The sequence below is a fragment of the Rattus norvegicus genome, chromosome 11 (assembly GCF_036323735.1).
Source record: "Rattus norvegicus strain BN/NHsdMcwi chromosome 11, GRCr8, whole genome shotgun sequence".
NCBI classification, from domain to species: domain Eukaryota; kingdom Metazoa; phylum Chordata; class Mammalia; order Rodentia; family Muridae; genus Rattus; species Rattus norvegicus.
This window is the reverse complement of record NC_086029.1, coordinates 27,552,398-27,571,463: the sequence shown is the minus strand read 5'-3', so window position 1 is coordinate 27,571,463 and position 19,066 is coordinate 27,552,398. Positions and strand designations below refer to the sequence as shown.

General features: G+C 37.1%; 1 protein-coding gene across 1 annotated transcript in view; it reads left to right on the top strand.

Moving 5' to 3' along the window:
- The window catches only part of Robo2 (roundabout guidance receptor 2), a 1,567,832-nt gene that overhangs the window by 12,287 nt on the left and 1,536,479 nt on the right, over positions 1–19,066 (top strand). The window contains exon 2 of the mRNA XM_039088674.2: positions 14,158–14,276. Within this exon, the coding sequence (XP_038944602.1) occupies positions 14,171–14,276 (106 nt within the window). The 5' untranslated portion in view covers positions 14,158–14,170. The remainder of the gene's footprint in view (positions 1–14,157; positions 14,277–19,066) is intronic.

The window sequence follows — 19,066 nt, the reverse complement described above, 5'->3', positions numbered from 1 at the left end:
GACATGGGGTCTGACTTCTATTGGCCTGAACATGGGACCTGTCCTAGAGTGTAGCTTATAGATCCAATGTCATTGTTTTGAAAATTGGCTCTCTCTCCCAGAGTAGCTATCATCTGTGAATAACTTCTTGGCTTGGGTGCCTCCTTCTCCTCTTTTATTATGGGATTTAGGTCTAGCGTGAGTTTGTGCAGGTACAGTGCATTCTGTCACAGGCTCTTGATTTCATATGTGTATCTATTCTCTTTTGTCTGGAAAATCCTTGGGTCCTCAATCACTTTTTGCTCTTAATCCACTTCATCCAATCCCTCACCTGGAGAGCTTAATCTTAGCGGGAAGGGTCTGATAAAGACACCCCATTTAATGCTGAGCCCTCTAAAAACTCTTTGCATTTTGTTCAGTTGTGAGTCTCCATATTATTGACTATCTACAGTAAAAAAGAATCTCTACTGATGGTGGATTGATATATTGTAGGGGGTGTACTGGTGTCAATGGAGTTATTTTATTGCTTTGTTCACTTAGAAGAATGATGTCAGTAATAGCTCTCCCCTCTCCCAGAACTTTAACCTTCTCAGTCTCAGGTTCTTTACCTCATGAACATATGAGATATGGGTTCCATCTCATGGAATGGTCCACAGGTAGAAAAATAAAAAAGAAGCGGTGGGTTATTTCCATATCTTTCATGCCACTGTTGCACCTGTGGACACACCTTTCTGACAGATCTTTATTATAACCTGCAATATTTGTAGCTAGCCAAGATTGATGCTTACTTTTCTTCTGTGGTAGCATGTCTAGGACCTTACAGCACTATGAATGCTAATGACTAGAGGTGAAACATCCTAGCGAAGTAAATGCAAACAAGATTTCTCCGTATTCTATGTCATAAACATGTGATGTTATCAGCCATAGGGGTTTAGCAACACACTGTGGAGGCTGTCCATCAGCCTGCAGTATTTGAGGCGGGGGTGTCTGGGGTTCCCCCTTTGGACAGTGAGTAACTCAAGAATGTAACCCATTCTTGGTAACGTAGGTTTTACTTGGTAGCATGTGATGTCTAGGTAAGATAATGTCTTCCACCTTATAGAGTGAGTTTATTTAAAAGTTTTATATATGTTATATTGTACGTTTTAGGAATTTCCTGATATTTTTTGCGTATTTTTGAGAGAGTGAATTTGTTTAGAGGCTAGGAAATTAGAAAGCAGAGGAGAGACTTTAATGGGCCGAGCGTGGAACTTAATAGTGAAGAACAGTGGTATGAGAGTGGGAGAGGAAACAAGGGTGAAAGATTAAATAGAGATATGAGGCAAAGGGTAAGGGAAATGAGGCTTGGGAAAGGGAAAAATGTAGTGTGTAAGAATAGCCTAGAAGAGCACCTGCTACTTGGTAAGATAATTGAGGAAATAAAATTAAAATTAAGACACATCATCATCATCAACAACAACAATTACAACAACAACAAAGGAAAGTGAAAAAACCTGGGGTTACATGTCGGTGGTAGAGTGCTCACCCAGAAGGACTTTGGTTCAAGCCCTGATATTGTAATAATGCATTAGAATTTAAATTCCTAAACAAAATACCATCGATCTGAGGTATTCTTATTTAAAATGTTATATTCGTTCATGATACAAACAGTTGTGTGGACCTATAAAGCAGTTTTCTCTAATTATAGGGGTTTTCTCTGAAATTTAATTATTAAGTTGTTTATGAGTCTGTCTTAGACTTTTTGAATTATCAATGAGCATCACTTTTAAAGAACAAGGCACATATATGATTGCATAGACAATTTTATGAGGTTTTTGTTCCTTCTTTCTGAAGCAGTGAGGAATAGGAATTTAATAGCATATGCATATTATACTGTCTTTTTTCTTTATGAACTTTCATATGCCACCTATATAGTCAATCCTCTGAACACATATTCACGAGTGATAAATAACTATTCAGGTATCAACACTGTTTACAGCCCTTTTCATAAATTTTACCCTAGATTTTGCTTAAATATCTGAGCAGAAAATATATTTTAAGGCTCATTTTTATTTCTTTGTATTTTCTGTTTAGGGAATAACTGGCTTGTATAAAAAGAAAATCTCTTTATGTACCTTGTTTAATGGGAGGGAGATTTTATTTCCTTAAGTGTTTTGTTGCCTAAGCGTAATGAATATCCGGCCGTGCGATTTGGTAGAGCAGATGCTTCTTCTGATATATGAGATGAACTCGCTTCCCTCAGCATGCATAGGAATGAAATGCATCTGGCTTCAGTACATAAAAAGTCAATTGTACTCCCAAATGTGCTTCTGTACATTACTTAGAGTTTTTTTCTGGGGGCAGACATGCTGTCATTTGCTCAAGGCGGGGGGCTTTGCTTAATTGTGAAATTCAAGTGAGACTCGAAGTTGGAAGATACTAAATTCCTAACTTCAGACAGATCCTGAGCAGGTGAGGTTGCCAGTGCATGATGTTTGGAGTCCTGCCGAGGGAATAAAATGACGGCGTGGGGAAAATAACTAGGATCCTGAAGCAAAAAAGGCTGGAATACAGCATAGTGATCACAACGGTGTTATAAATGTCAACCAACCAGCACAGGGGAGAAGAATTGGGTGGTGGTGGTGGGAACAAATAAAGCTAAGCCTTAAAAGCGCCCCCTAGAAACAGCGATGGGGATGAAGACGCATGTGCAGTAGGGAGGCAGCCAGGCTTTCTGCAAGGGTTTTGTTACATGTGTGAGAGGGTGATGCACAGGAGGGAGGACCCTGAAGAAGAGCAACTTCATTTTGCTTTTCGATTTTCTAGGCAGCCTTTGAACACGCAGTATCTATAAAGGCTGAATTTAGCGTGTAACGCAGCAGCAAACATAAAGGACAGCAAATCGAAAGGATCGACAAACCTATTTTTCATGGGACATACCAAAACTGTATTTAATAAATTGGACTCTAAACCTGATGAAGCGACTTTAGGAAATCATGAAACATTGAGTCATTTCACAGCCATACACAGTCTAAAGCAAGCGCCTCTTCACGTTTCCCTCATTTATTCAGTGTGTGATAGAATAGCGCCTCTATTAAGAGGTGCTCGCATTGCTGTCCTAAAGCCTGGGACCGTGCAATGTTAAACAGCATGTGGGGTTTGGGAGGCAATAACAGTTAAATTCCCTTAAGGTGGAATCATCTTCGTGGATATAATGGGGTCATAGATGACCTGCAGCCTTTCAAACGTCAGCATTGACAGGAGATGCTAAGGAAGACCTGGGTGGAGAATGAACTTCATATACAAAGGCAAGGACCCAAACCAAAACTGTCTAGAAGCCACCAAACACAAGGAAAGGAATTCCCCCTGCGACTCCCAAAGGAATTTCAAACCTGATGGTAACTTGATTTTGGCCTAAATAACCCACTTTGGATTTCTTATCTCCATTAAAAAAAAAAGTGTTGCTTTAAGCCACAGTTCATGCTAAATTTCTGGAAGAAAATAACATACTTTGGCTTTTCCTTTCTTATAAGGTAAAAAAAATTAAGTTTGCTCTTCTGGAAACTATTGTCAATTTGTTTTTCCCCCCCCAAACGTATTTTTCCTTAGAGAAAGGAGAAGTGAGGAATAATTAACAGTTTTATTTTATGAGAGATAATTATGCAAATAGGTTGAACATTAACAGAAATTGTCTTTGGAGAGGATAATAAAAACCTTAAATGTTTCCCTCTGACTACATGGGGCTTGCGTGGTGGAAGAAAGATTGTGGGGGTATTCTCTAATTATCCTGGGAATGTAAAGGCACTGATAGACTTAGTTTGAGACGTTTGCAAATATTGGGTCCTGCAATTATATAATCAATGGCCCCAGTGATAACAGGTGTTGTCGTAAAAATATAAAAAGTAAAAAGGTATTGCGGCCTCTTACCTCTCTAGGTCCCCACCGCAGTGCCCCAAGATATCTGCTAGATATCTTCAAGGAAACACATCCCAACCTCGCCACAGCGACCCAGAGTCTCCTGCCGCCACACACTTTCTTACACTCAAACCCTCACATAAAAGAACACACAACACAATAATCTTAGACCAATTGATAAGATATGATTGCCCACTTAAACATACAAAGGCCTGTACCATCCATCCCTTGAGAACATTAATAACAACCTGTAAATACATAGAGCGAGATCTTTAGGTCAGTCTCCATCGCCCTGCCACAGCTTCTGTCCTCTCTCCCTCCCGTCTCTTCCCCTCTCTGTTGTAGTCTCCTCCTCTCTCTTCAAACTTCTCTCCCACCCATCCTTCCTTCTCCAATGACAGGCCTCCTTCTATCCTGTACCTGCCCCTCACCTGTACTTTACAAATTCAATGGGGAAAAGGTTCTGGTGAAGTCACCTGATTCCTGAGTAAGGACTAGGCCGCTGTCCTTGAGGCAGTGGAATTAGCATCAAAATACAGATAACTTCAGGGCAAACCACAACAAACAGGTGCTCTAAGAGTACTTTGGTTTACTTGAATTGAAATCTAGACTATGTGAATCTTTAAATTTTGTTTGTTTATTTATTTATTTATTTATTTATTTATTTATTTATTTATTTACTCATTGACTATTAGTAGCAGATACGTGAAAGTAACCTAAAGTCTGTTTATGATAGCCAAGCCCTTTACCATGGAGGTAATTACACCTCTATTCCAGAGGAGACATTTTCCACTTTCTATACCCATTTTCTACGTATTATTCCAAACTCTGCTTAGCACGGAGTGAGATGGGACCAGGTGAACCATGCTGCTACGGTAATAGATAAGCTGGAGGGCGATAGGACTTTAATAACTGATACGGTCTGAAAGACTTAAGATTTCTTCTTACTGTATCAAAACTAAAATAGTTATATTTTGGTAAAACTAATAAAAATTCTATTTGATATGGACAAAACAGGTCATACAGAAACATACATTTATACACATATACATATGCAATAATAATTAATGGAAAAAGCCTATAAAATTGGGAGAATGGGTATATGGCAGTGTTTGGATGGAAGAAAGGAAAGAAAGAGTATATATATGTATATATATACATATATATGAAATATAAAACATCTTGATGAAAATGTTTGCATGTGGTGAATATTTGATTTTGAGTTTCCCTTTTCTCTGTAAATTTTTTCATAACTAAACAAATATTCCTAACACAGCGATCATTAAATCTGTGGGTAATAGAATTTTTATCCAGAAAAATAACAGATTGAGCAGGCAATGAATTAATTCCTCAAAATTCCCTTGGTATCAGAAAATGAACCAGTTGAAGCTGCTAGCAGAACATCACAGCCAGGATTAACTGCCACGGTCTTTACGATGTTTTGCTTATTTCCTGATCAGTGTCTCCAGATTCATGGATTAAAATTATGTTTATTACGATCTCACTCTAAAAGTCTCTTGAAGTTATTTCCTGACAGATACTGAAATATCTGTCTTTAATCCCAGAACTTGGGATGCAAAAGAGCTCTGTGAGTTCCAGGGCAGCCAGATCTACCTAGTAAGTTCCCAATGACTTTGGGCTACTCAATCAGGGTCCTGTCTCAAAAACAAAACAAAACAAAACAAAACAAAAACAAACCTCCATTAAAACTCTCTGCAAAGAATTTTGTATATATAAATCCTGATAATAATCCTCATTTTCACTAAGAACATATATTCTAGGACTAACTTGTTCATTAGTTATTTCAGAACTTGGAGAAACAGTAACTTGAAGGTCCCGAGAACTGATACATTTGATTAAATCTTGGAACAAAGTTGAAATAAAATAACAGTAAATGAAAGATCATATTTTTTTTTCAAATTTCTCCTTAAGCATTTAAGAAAACCTTTTGGGCTCAGGAAATTGAGCCACAGTACATGACCTTCACATTTAAAACATTTTTAAAATGAAGATCAGCAAAATCCACCAGCTATCCAATAATAAGTTCACATGATAGTGCTTCTTCAACTCCTCAGATGTTCGACACTCAAATGTTCTGAGAATTGGCCATTCCATTTCAGTTGCTGATGTCCATAGAATACCTTCTCACTCTTGTCATTCATTTGAAAACTTAGATTTCTGATTAGTTTCCTTTAGCCAAGTCCAGTCATCATTCTTGAGCTAAATTTCCTTCTTATGCGAGGACCTTGAAAATTGTGTTTCTCCCTTCAGATAACATCCTTAATTCCATCCCTTATCCCTCACTCCCTTTTATTGGATATTTTTATTTACATTTCAAATGTTGTTCTCTTTCCCTAAGTCCCCTATCCCATCCACCTTCTCCTTCATCTATGAGAGTGCTCCCCCACTCATCCACCCATCCCTTTCCCACTTCCCCACCCTGACATTTCCCTATCCTGGGCGATCAAGCCTCAGCAGGACCAAGGGCTTCTCCTCCCATTGATATCCAGCAAGGCCATCCTCTGCTACATACGCACTGGAGCCATGGGTCAGTCCATGTATACTCTTTGGTTGGTGGTTAAGACCCTCAGAGCTCTGGTTGGTTGAAATTGTTGTTCTTTTGGGGTTGCAAACCGCTTCAGCTCCTTCAGTCCTTTCTCCAATGGGGACCCCATTCTCGGGTCAATGGTTTGCTGCTAGCATTTGCCTCTGTATTTGTCACGCTCTGGCTGAGCCTCTCAGGAGATGGCTATATCAGGCTCCTGTCAACATGTACTTCTTGGCTTCATCAATATTTTCTACTTTTGGTAGTCGTATATGCATGGGCTAGATGCCCAGGAGGGGCAGTCTCTGAATGGCCATTCCTTCAGTCTCTGCTCCAAACTTTGTCTCCATATCCCCTCCTATGAATATTTTTGTTTCTTCTTTTAAGAAACTGAAGCATCTGTACTCACTGATAAGTGGATATTAGCCTCAAACCTTGAATTATCCAAGATACAATCCACAGACCACATGAAGCTCAAAAAGAAGGACGACCAAATGCTTCTTTCCTCCCTTTTACTTGCTCCCTTCAAGGTCAATTCTAAGATACTTCGGTACTAGCAATAATGCCGAGATGGAAAAGCCCCATGTCCTGTTTGTTGCTCCTCTCCTAGGTCATTTTCAGTGATATTTTCACTTGTGTAGATCTTTATGAAGATTCTCTGATAGTTCTAGTGTCCGCTCCATTCTGAGAATCCATCTGAGCTCTTCTGCCTTCCTGTTAGATGTTTTTGAATGCCCTGGGTGTGGCAGTTCAACTTGAGCACTTATTTGAAAACATTCTGAGCTTTATTCTCTACTATTATTAAATTAGTTGGTTTCCTGTCTGTCTGCTCAGCTTTTAAAGCTTGATGATCCTATGAATTCATTACTTTCTAATTATCGTTCTGTGTAGGTACTGTCTCTAAGCAGCTAATGTGTGTGACCCAGCCTTTCCTCTGATAACCCTAGGTTTGCACCAAACCAGAAATTAGGTATTGTAGAGAAATTATGCCTCAGTATTTAGGAATTCACTCAGAAGCACCACTGACCTTCAGGATAAAGAATCCGCAAGACTTTGCATCATGTCTGTCTCTTTCTCCCAGGTACTGAAAATATAAATTTGAATATATGTATGAAATATTACAGATCCAGACACATGCATCTTCTCCTCACTTCTTTTGATTTCAAATATTTGCAATCAAACCAGGACACCCTCTTGCTTGCTTACTCTCTTTTGACTCATTTTACCACTATCTATTTTAATTCTTAATTTTCTACAATGTGCTACTACTCAAACTGAAAGAAAACTGTTAAAACCTTTTATCCGTTCATAATACTTCTTAGTAAATCTTATAAAAATTATATACTGACCTGGACGAAGCTCCATTGGCTCTTTTAGGGCAGCCTAATGGATGGAGATTGTTTTATGCTTCTTCAGGGAATCCACAGAGTTCACACACACACAAAAATAATGCCACTTTGTTTTTCTTCAAAGACTTGAGGAATCCATAGACTCCAAAAACAGTAGCGTGGTCTCTGTTAAATATATAGATTTTGATCTTAGTCCCACTGTTTTAGCATTACAGAAATATAATCCCTCACTACTTCAGGTTATCTGGCACTGATAACCTTTCCTTGTGAAAATCTTTCCTTGTGAAACTGTTTTTGTGAAATCTGACTGTGCCTAAGTTATATGTACCTACATATCTTTTTGTAAATAATTCCTAACTTAAGACTGGAAAATTACTACCTACTGGAGTCATTATAGAACATATTTCAAGTCCTTCTCCTAGAGACTTTGATTTAGTGTGTCTTCATTGAGATACAAGATTATTTTTTTCAGATGTATTGAATTACTCAGCAGGGTACCAATACACAACGTGTGAGAAACAAACATGAATAGTACCACATTTAATAATGTCTGGTATTCATTCAGTTATATATTCATTCATTTATCTATTATCTATTTTATTGAAAGATTTTTTAGATGAATTCTCATAGCCCAGAATGTCTTGAGATTCACTATGTAGCCAAGGCTGGTATTTCTGCTTCTATCTCCAAGTACCAGAATAACTGACACGAGCTGCCATGGCAGACTCGCGATGCATGGTTGTTAATGGTACAAATTGTCATATGATATCATGTTTCCCCGAACTAATGCTGTAGAGTAGTTTAAGTGCTTTGGAGCTTTGGTCTCTGTTTTGTTTGTGAAAAATATAGAAAGTGGGTCAGCATGATGGCTCAATAGAGAAATGACACTTGCCATCAAACCAAATGAGTTCTATTCCAGAATTTACCCAAGTCAAGCAGCACACCAACTTTCAGGAGATTTTCTCTGATCTTCACTTGTGTAACATGGCATGCGTACATGTATGCCCATGTGTGTGTGTACACACACATACACACACGCTTAAAACATATAACTCATCTTTTACTAAATAATATTTATTTCATTTCTTATGGTTGTAACTGATATTGTTGTTATTGATTTTGGGACAGAATTTTTCTGTATAGCCCCGGCATGTCCTGTAGATAAGATTAGACATGAACTCAAATACCTGCCTTCAAAGTGCTAGGATTAAAGGCATGCACCACTACACACAGCCTAAATTAGTCGTGTTCATTTGTAAACATGATTTAGATGGCATCACCCTTCAAGAGTGCTGTCATCATCAGACACCTTTAAAATACCATTGACCACCACTGATATTTGAAACTAACAAGTAAAATTCACCTATTGAAAAAACAAAAATCCCTCCAAATATTTCACTAGAACATATAGCTTTGATATAATGTTACATTGTATTGAATTTGGTCATCATTATAAAATACCAGCTATAGTTTTGAGCGACTTAAATTGTATTGATAAGAACTTAGTAGTTTCAAAAATAAAGGCATAAACTTAAGGATAATGTTAACGTGAAATCTTAGTATCTAACCTAAGTTATTACTCAGTGTAAGATCATATGAGAATGTACAATTGGCAAAAATAAAAAAAGAAATAAATTACTGTGATTAAGAGGAACTGAAGGACTGGAATAGGTTCTGTTACATTTCCGGTTCTGGTTTATGTTGTGTTGCTACAATATTCTGAGAAGAATTGAAGGCCTGTAAGCAATGGCCACTTCCTGCCCTCATTCGATTCTTAGGCTTTGATTTTAAAGGGTTGTTCAGAAAGGCTGCATAAGTATGGGTCAGCTCTTGCGGGAGACACACTTTGGTGAACAGGCCTGATGCCAAGAGGAAGCTCTGCCAGGATCCATCCAGAGAAAGGCTTCTAAAGAACCACTGTTGAAGCTGGTACTGGACGCTCTCTGGAGCCATCCTGTCTACAGGACAATAAAAGTTTGAAAGCATAACGATTTTTCTCCATTAATTTGTTTATTTACTCACTTTACAGCCTGATCCCAGTTCCCCTCTCTCTTCTCCTCCAAGTCCCACCCTTAGACCTAGTCCCCCAATTGCCCCCTCCTCTTCTCCTTTGTAGAAATTATACCAGACCCAGGCAGTTTGTAAGGTTTGTTAACTGGAGTAAAGGAAATGAAATCAGGAAGTGGCCATTGTTATAGGTTCTGCTACATTGTTTCTTGGCTTACATTGTGTCTCTAGAATAAGGAGAGAGAGGGGAGGAAGCCGGAAGGGGAAGGGGGAGGGGAAGGGGGGAGGGAGATAGGAAGAGGAGGAGAGGGAAGTGGGGAGAGGTAGAGGTGAGAGGGGGAGAAGGGAGAGGGGAAGAGAGGGGAAGAGAGGGGAAGAGAGGGGGAGAGAAGGGAGAGGGGGAGGGAGGGCAAGAGGAAGGGAGGAGAGAGAGAGAGAGAGAGAGAGAGAGAGAGAGAGAGAGAGAGAGAGAGAGAGAGAGAGAGAGAGAGAGAGAGAGAAGAGATTGATTGAGATTGAGGACCTGTAAGCAATGCCTTCTTCCTGATCTCGTTTAGTTCTTTGGACTTTGGTTTTAAAAGGTTCTGCAGAGTGGCTGAATAATTGATCATTCTCAAACCATCTCCAGCTTATTGCTCTATCTGATGGAGCAATCACGCTGCCTGGGGAACGCTCCTTGACATCTAGAGCAGCCAGCAGGTAGCACAGTAGCTGGGGAACACCCGTTATGAAAACAAGTGGTAGCTTCCTCATTTTAAGAAAAACATCAATGTCAAATATGCTCTGGGTTCTATCTGCCGGCACTTCCACGGTCTTCTGTCCACCACCAACTGGTTATTCCTCACCTGGGTCTGCAACCCTTCATCCTGGCCTCAGGCCTGCTCACTGAAGTGTGTCTCTAGCCAGAGAAGAACTTCGTGATGTGCTGAGTTTTCAGGCTGATCTTTCTGCTCAGCCGATTCATCATGGTGCCGCCTTTCTGAGCAACCTTTTAAAGCCAAAGCCCAAAGAATCAAGAGGGAGCAGGAAATGCCCATTTCTTCATAAACCAGGAATTATGTATCAGTAACTATTACAGTTCTTCAGTTTCCATTACTAAATAATTTTTTTGGTCAATGGTACATTCTCATTAGAAGGCCTCTCATGATCTTACACAGAGTAAGAGCTTAGATAGTGAAGCTTCACTTTAACAATGCTTCTTAGTTTTGAAGATGACCTATGACTCCAGCCCATAAAATTCCTTGCTTAATGACCATAACAAAACCCAACTAATTTTTATTGTATATGACAAAATAAAATTTACAATTCTCTATTATGATCTACTTAAAGACCAAGATGGACACTATTAAAACAAGATCTGGCTATAGTCATTGGGAGGAAAAGACCTGAGGAGCTCTGCCTGCATCCTCTTGACAGCCAATCAGATCCGTGGACGGAGAGTATAGAGAACACAACTGTGAATAAGTTAAGAGTTATTCCAGTCTTTAAAGAGCAATGAGAACGTGTAAAAAATGAATTTTCTTTACCTCAGTTTTATTTTCAAATTTCTAAAGACTGTTTACAAAAGATTAAAGTAGTTGATGGCATATTTTTCTGGTAAGTGGTAAATGTTACTTTATTTTGTGATTCATTTAGAATACTTCTTTCCCTACTTTTGTTTTAGTTTCGTAAAATAAACAATAAACACCCTGACTTTCTATTGCATGAAGAATGTTAGTAATGTCAATGTTACAAAGAAAGCTAATAGGTTTTTACAATAGAGCATGCCAGGGACAGCATATAGACAATGCATTATATTACTTGGCATTTGGGAAATATTTATTTTTCAACAAACATCGATTCAGGAGTAGACTACATTTTCTCTTCATTATGAAAATATGTTGAAAGCCATCTGTTCTTTAACATTTTTACTAAAATATATAGTGCGGCTGGTATTTTACATGCCAGTCTTTCCTATAGATACTTGTAAGGCCTTTCAAATGCTGCTATGTAAAATTGTTAAATTATGCATTTGATAAGGACTGCTATGTGGACGTTTTTAGAAGTTAAGGAAATAATGTATACAGTAAATTTGCATAAAAATTCATTGCAGAACTATTATATAAAACAATTTTGGAAATTACTTTATTATGGTTGATCAAAACATTTATGTATGAATTTTCAAACTGTGGTGTATGCTAAGATAGTTACGTAGTGTTGAAATGGGAACAAATACTCAACACACACGTGTGAGCAGACAGGCATGTATTTGCATATCACAGTAGCGTAGCTATTTTATGAGGAATTAAAAGCTTCCTCCTTGAGGGCTAAGCAACTTTACAGGGAGCTGAGGACATATATCCACCAAGCAGCTCAGTATCTTAGAAGAATCACAAAGGTCCTCCACGTTATAAGAACGATCTTATACACGATCTTAGAGATTTTCCAGTGGACCAACTTGCACGGAATGGAGGGAGCTTCAGGAATGCATCTGGGGCAGGCAGGCTTTCCAGGGATGCACATGCGTTTTTATTACTCTGTTGAACGTGCCTCCAATAAACACAGTGGCTCGCCAACTAGCACTAGAGCAGAGAGGTTTATTCCTTCTGGTTTCTGTGCCCCATCTGGGGCGAAAAGATATTTGTATGCATCTTCCCAGGAAAAGCCACTGGAAAATATGTGTAGTAAATCCTTACCTGGAATTTTTACCAGGCACCACCTTGGTTTCTTTGTGATATTAGTCTCCTTTTTTTTAAATGTCCAGTCACCAATGCTAGTAAATACTTTGGGAGGGTATTCGGGAATTTCTCTGAAACCCACAATTCACTTTGGAAATAACTGGCAAGTTTAAGAATTAATGTGAGCATCTAATTCCTTAGGCTTTAATTATTTGTAATTTGAAGGTATCCATTTGGCATTGGGTTACAGGGGATATAGATCCTAGACAGCCTTTTCCTCCTCTCAGCATCATTTTAGAGGAGTACCAGACTCCATTAGGACCATCTAGAACTCAATCCCAGCCCAGTGAGCATTTGTGCAGAGCACAGACTCTGATGTCACAAGAACACATTAAAAGAGTGTGGAATTGCATTTTTCTCTGAATCGCAGCCTTCTCAGTTGGGAAATGGTAACGTCTCTGAGAAGTAAAGGATACACACACACACACACACACACACACACACACACACACACACACGGCATTTACCCAAGCAAAATAATCTAAAATTCATGCTTCTATTGCTATTAAGTCTGACATTGTCTTTATATGGTGCATTGACTAAGAAATGCCATTACTACGTCCTCTTTTAAGGTGAGGGCATCATATGACATGGTTTGTGTATCTCCCTTTAGCTCTGGTATTGTTAAAGTCATATATCTATTTTATAAAGCAAGGTTCTACCTTTAATAGCCCACTGGAGGGATATTTCCTATCTAAAGCCTTATAAGAATATTCTCTGTCTTTAAAATTCTTTTGCATCACTACTTAATTGTTACCTTGTGATTCCAACTCTTGGTTGTAAAATGTTCGTCATTCACCATACTGTTTTATGTTTATCTTATGTACAATATGGGGGTTGAATACATCTTTCATGTTTACATTATCAGTATTTAGCCATATCGTAACACACAGCTCAAAACTTATTCACCATTATCTACTATTCAAATGTGCGAGTACATGGTGTCTCTTTGGTGGTCATATCAGTGATTTCATTCATCAGGATGGAAAAAAAGCATCCAAATGAAGATTCAAATATATTAGTTTATCTTAAATCCATTGATGTATATGAATTAATACATTTCCTATGATTATATATTTAAATTAGAAATGTAGAATTTACTATATTCATATTTTATTCTAAATTATAAGAACATGTATATGTTTTGTTTTTTTGATGATTAGTTTCTATCTCTTTAAAGTTATAATATAATGAAACTGCCACTTAAATCAAAATTTGAGAATAATTTTGAGGTCCTTCTGATGGACGTATGGGACTTCCTGAAACTCACCTACTATATATATTTATAGAGATGACATGGTGTTTTGGTGCACCAATTTGGCTAAATAACAAGTTAGAAATATTATCACTGGACAATTTTTTGCTTGATTGAACTCCAATGCATATCTGCATCTACTTTTCAAGCATTCATAGGCTTAATTTTGTGTTTGACAAAATGGTATTGAAATATTCAGAGTAATGTTTAGAAAATGAGTTTTAAGACGAGAGGTTTTCTCATTAATCACCATCACAACGCTCACAACGGAAAACACAATTTTCAAATCTATGCCCCTCTAAGCAGTATCATTTGTAAATCACAATGAATATTGTCTATGGAACTTGAGTGCTAAACTTCCTTAAGAATATAACTTATGGTCTTTTCACACATTCCCCTCTTGCTATGCAGAGTTTAAAATGCGATGGCCAGAAGACAAGGAAGTGTCTGTGGAAGGCTGTGGACATGGACCCCGGGACTTCTCATGCTCATCACCCTTGGCAGTCAGCAGGGGAGTGGGCAAGGTCAAGGTAGGAACACGCATGTTTTCAGACTTCGAAAGCTCGGTGTGATTACCACTTTATGATGAATGTGTAGGCACTTTGGCTTCCTGTTTTTGATAGTTTGTTGTAATCTTTTCCTGAGATTTGTTGTAGTGCTTTCTGAATTGGTTAATAAATTGTATGGCAGTTGGATGTGAGTTTTTGTACCAAATTTGAATCTAGCCTTCTGGGAGGACGTTTATTTTGACTTGGTGAGTTTTGGTGCAGCAGAGCATGGCTTTGTGTGTTTTGAGGCAGTAGATACTGGGTAGGTGTGTGTTGGTGGACTTTTACGACAGCATAACATACTTTAAGTTTTTTCTTTTATATCTTTTCAAGAGTTTTTTTTGAAATTTCCTCCAGTGCATTCTATGATATTTTACGTCTCCATAACATTTTAAAGGACATGGCGTTCGTCAAAAATAAATGCAATATTTGAATGTCTTTTATCGTCTGCCAAGTCTGGTTTGGGGTAAATTAATGATGGAGCAGAGATGTGAAGTTTTGCCATCTGTGAGTTTGTTTTGAAGAGTAGAAAGTGGCCATTGGTTTTTATAATACCGTTTGAATGTACTGGGCCATAGCTTGTGCTTCTGATTGCATGTTGTGATATGTAAAGTATTAGTTTTTTAGTTGATTGATGTTTAAATGCAGATCGAAATTCAATATTTCATATGAAAAGCCAGGTGAGTGTGTCACATCTGTAATCTTTGTACTTGCAAGACAAAATTAGAAGGTTTGCTTTGAGTCTGAGACCAGCCTGTACCGCACAGTGAGTTTCATGACAGCTAAGGTTGCTCAGGAAGACCCTATGTGAAATTAAGAAACAAAAACACCTGGTGCTCTTGGAATCATTCCCCCTGGAGAATTATACACCACTCTTGTTTTTGTCAGGATCTGTGAAGAAATATTTGAACAGGAAAAGTATAAAGAAGTTAAATAGTTCTGATAAAATTATGTGTGATGGTATTCATATAATTCTGATGCACTTGAGCTTCCATAGTCCCGTAGTTTCTAAAATGTTCAGTGTGTTCATTTAAGCAAGCATGTTAATTGTTTTGAAAATCTTCTTTAAAAAACACATTGACAGCTTTCTGTCATTTTATTGAATGAATTTTTTGAAATGAGAACATTCATTCGAAAACGCACTTTATATTTTGTGACTAAGTATTTATAAATGCAGATCAATTTAAAATTAAGCGAGATGCTGGGTTTTAAAATATTCTGTCATGAGATGAATTTATGATAATATCTATTTAACATTTTCCTTTTCTATTTTGGTAGTAGGTAATATAGGAAAATAGAGATATAGAACACACATATACACATATACACATACTTTTGCATGTGTGATTTTACTAAAGTTTTACTAAGAATATGTAGTGAATATGGACATCACTTTTCTTCTGTCCAAAAGAGTGGTATATTCTTGCATCTATGTATTTGTTCTCTAGAAAGAGGTCAAATAACTATTTTTCTGTAACAGTGGCCCAAGGAGCAGAATAGTGCTCCAGGGGGTTTTCAGAGTCTCCCGGGCATGTTTAGGTTTCTCACTTGCCCTAGGTAAGGAGTAACATCTAAGATATTGAAGATATTTGAGAAAAATAAGCACCTTTTCAGTCTTTCATGCAAATGCTTTATTCCTTCTCCCATATGGATCAGATTTTCCCCTCTGATGCCCACCATTCCTTATGAAACGTGTGTCCTGAAACCAATACAGTGAAGCTTCCAACGCAAATGTGAGTTAAGGGATCATTTTTCTTTATAAAAACATAAATTAAAATAGACAAAGATTTCAAGAGTAAAATGGCAATCGAAAGCACAGTGGGACGCTTTAATATTATAGTTGTGGTTCTCTGGCTTCCTCTCTGGCAGCTACATTGAGTGACACAGATTTCTTAGGCATAAGGAGCCAAGCATTTAGATCAATAAGTTCCATTAAATATTACTTTCCAACTTTTAGATATGTAATTAAACAGAAATACAATATAAAATATTTAAAATTGAAACTTAAATTACTTAGTACCTTTTAAAATAAAAGTATTATTGCTCTAAATTTACAGTAAGTTTCCACATGAATTTTCTTTTCTATATTCAATTTGTAAGAACACAGCCACCACTTCCAGCCATCCTGTCTAGGGAAACATAGACTGAATTCTAAACAAGAATGTTGGCCCAGAATCTGCTAACCACATCAGGGCTGAAAGAAAATGGAAGTGAGAGTAAACCAGTAGGTTGAAAACAGTTTGATATTCCATGTTGACATTTTTCTATTACCAAAGCAAATATCTTTCTAATGGTATCCATTGAATTTTATGTAGAATAGCACCCCCTAATTTGAGCCATGAGCATATGAAAGCTATTTGGACAAATTTCACACTAGAAACTATTTACTATAGGAAACCAAACATTAAATTAAGAGAAAATGGAAGAGATGTGTATTTTAAAGGAAAATGCATACTAAGACAAACCAACAAGTAAGATGAAAATTAAGATTAGTTTTATCTTAATTTATCTTAATTTTTGTGGTAACTTTGTTTTTTGATAGCCAGTAAAGGCATGGTATTTTTTTTGAAGTATGTGTCAGAAGATAGTTGTATTATTTCCAAGCGCCGTTAAACAGTGACTTTTGGAAAATCTACATAGCATAGAGCTATGCTATGACCTAAGTATAGATGGTACTAAGTGCAACAGGGAAACCAGGAAGGATTATGAAGAAGAGTAGAGGGCCCAGCTTGTTGAGAAGCATGAACAGGTTTACTCCGAGGAGAAAAGTTGCCTACAGACTCAGCAGTACTATTTCCCCCCCAACAATGCTCAATAAGTATGTGTTATGAGAATATGTGTTATGAGAATAAAACGTTTGAACAATTCAACCATTGTGCTGAACATTGCAAGGGGAGCGAATGGAAGCATTTTGGAGCAGGATAAATGTTTTCTGAAAGTACACATGCAAGATTTTACTTTCAAAAGCAAAGCTAATCAACTATTAATAAATGTTTTCAAATATTTCTGCCACAATATTTTTGTGGTAACTTTGTTTTTTGATATCCAGTGAAGGCATGGTATTTTTTTGAACACAATAAGAATGCCAATGAGAAGAATGGAAGGAGCCTAAGTCTGTTTCTGAAAGCGCATTTTCCAATTTTCAAACAAGTATTGGTTTAATGTTTGTCAAAACCGATACTGCGTTTCAATATAGTGATTCATTTTACAAGTTTTAAATAAACACAAAAGTCAAAACAGTTTGGTTTCTATGATGACTGTTCTTAAATTCCTGCTGACAGTACTAGGGCTAGGTGCGAGAAGGTTTCCGTCTTTGAGAAAGCAGCTAAAGTTTGCATGTGTAGCAAGGCTAAATATTGAGGACAATTTTAGATAACTCACTTTCTGCATTCATGATCGTTAGGTATTAAACATCGAATGTTAATGCGATAACATTTAGCAGCCTTAATCTTCCACATAGTGAAATAGTATTTTAGTGAGGAAGTTGAATTTTGAAAGTGTGATCGTTGGCCATGCCTTTATAAAATAGACTGTTGTGCTATCAATACATGAATTATAATAGCAGTCTCTTGTGATTTAAGTTTTATGGTCATCTGCTTAGTTTTTCTCTTGAGGAATCAAGGGAAAATTGCTATAAAAGGGTGGATAAAAAACCCTCTTCCTCTTTTCCTCCTCTTCTTTCTCTTCCTTCTCCTCCTCCCTTTCAGCCTCTTAATCTTTCTTAGGATGGATGAGAGCTATGTTTATTTTTTTCCCCTCAGTCAAGTAATTCAAGAGGTCATATAAAATTTATCAATAAGAAAATATTATATCCTGTCTTAAATGGAAGGTTTATGGAAACAACTAGTCAAGGAGAAAGCACGAGGTTGTGATTAATGAGATTAAATACTTTATGATCAGTGCTGCTTAAGAAAAATCACTTCAAAGACCTCTTATCGAAGGTTTATGTTTCTTGAGGTTCCTTTGAAAAGTATTTTCTTGTTAACAAATTTTAATATTTTTACAGAGATGAACTCAGATAACTGGCAGAAAATATTAAATAATTATTTGTATAACTCAAGGGACATGGCCTTAAAATATCATCTAGATGAGTAGTGGTGAAACTGAATTTAGCTGTATAACAGAAGCCTTTGTCTTTCTGACACGCCTATCCAAAATAAGGAATTTTACCTTGTATAGACAAGAACACAGGCTTATGCAGAATAAATCACATTCGATTTAATCTGTGAGAGAATTATGCTACAGAGTTTGTTGTTGTTTGGGATTCAAAGTCATTATACTAATAGATGCACATATCTCATATTTAAAGCAGCCATTTTTACAGATTACATATGTAGTTCCATTTTCATAGTTCTTGAGATGCATAAGGTAAACAAACGAAAGAATGGTTTAAAAAGGCAAGTGGGTTTATTTAAAGACAAAGAAGCTTTTGTCTTCAAAATTTAGTGTCTTTAAAAACAGAACTATGTGAATTCATCATGTACTTAGTATTCTGTTCAGACACCCAGAGGTCTGTTTCTAGAAGTAGGCCAACTCTTTTTATACCACCCAGACAATCCGGGTGGGATAAATTATTGTGCCTTTTAATTAAGATACAATTTTTAGTGAAAAACATTACTTTTTCCAGCAAAAAGAAATTTCTTTTCATAACTTAGGTTGAGCAAAGGTATGTGAAATAATTATATGATATCTCACTCCTACATTTCAATCCTGGAGACAGTAATGAAAACCAATACTAGGATAGAAGAAAGTAATACTAAGGCGAGTGCTTT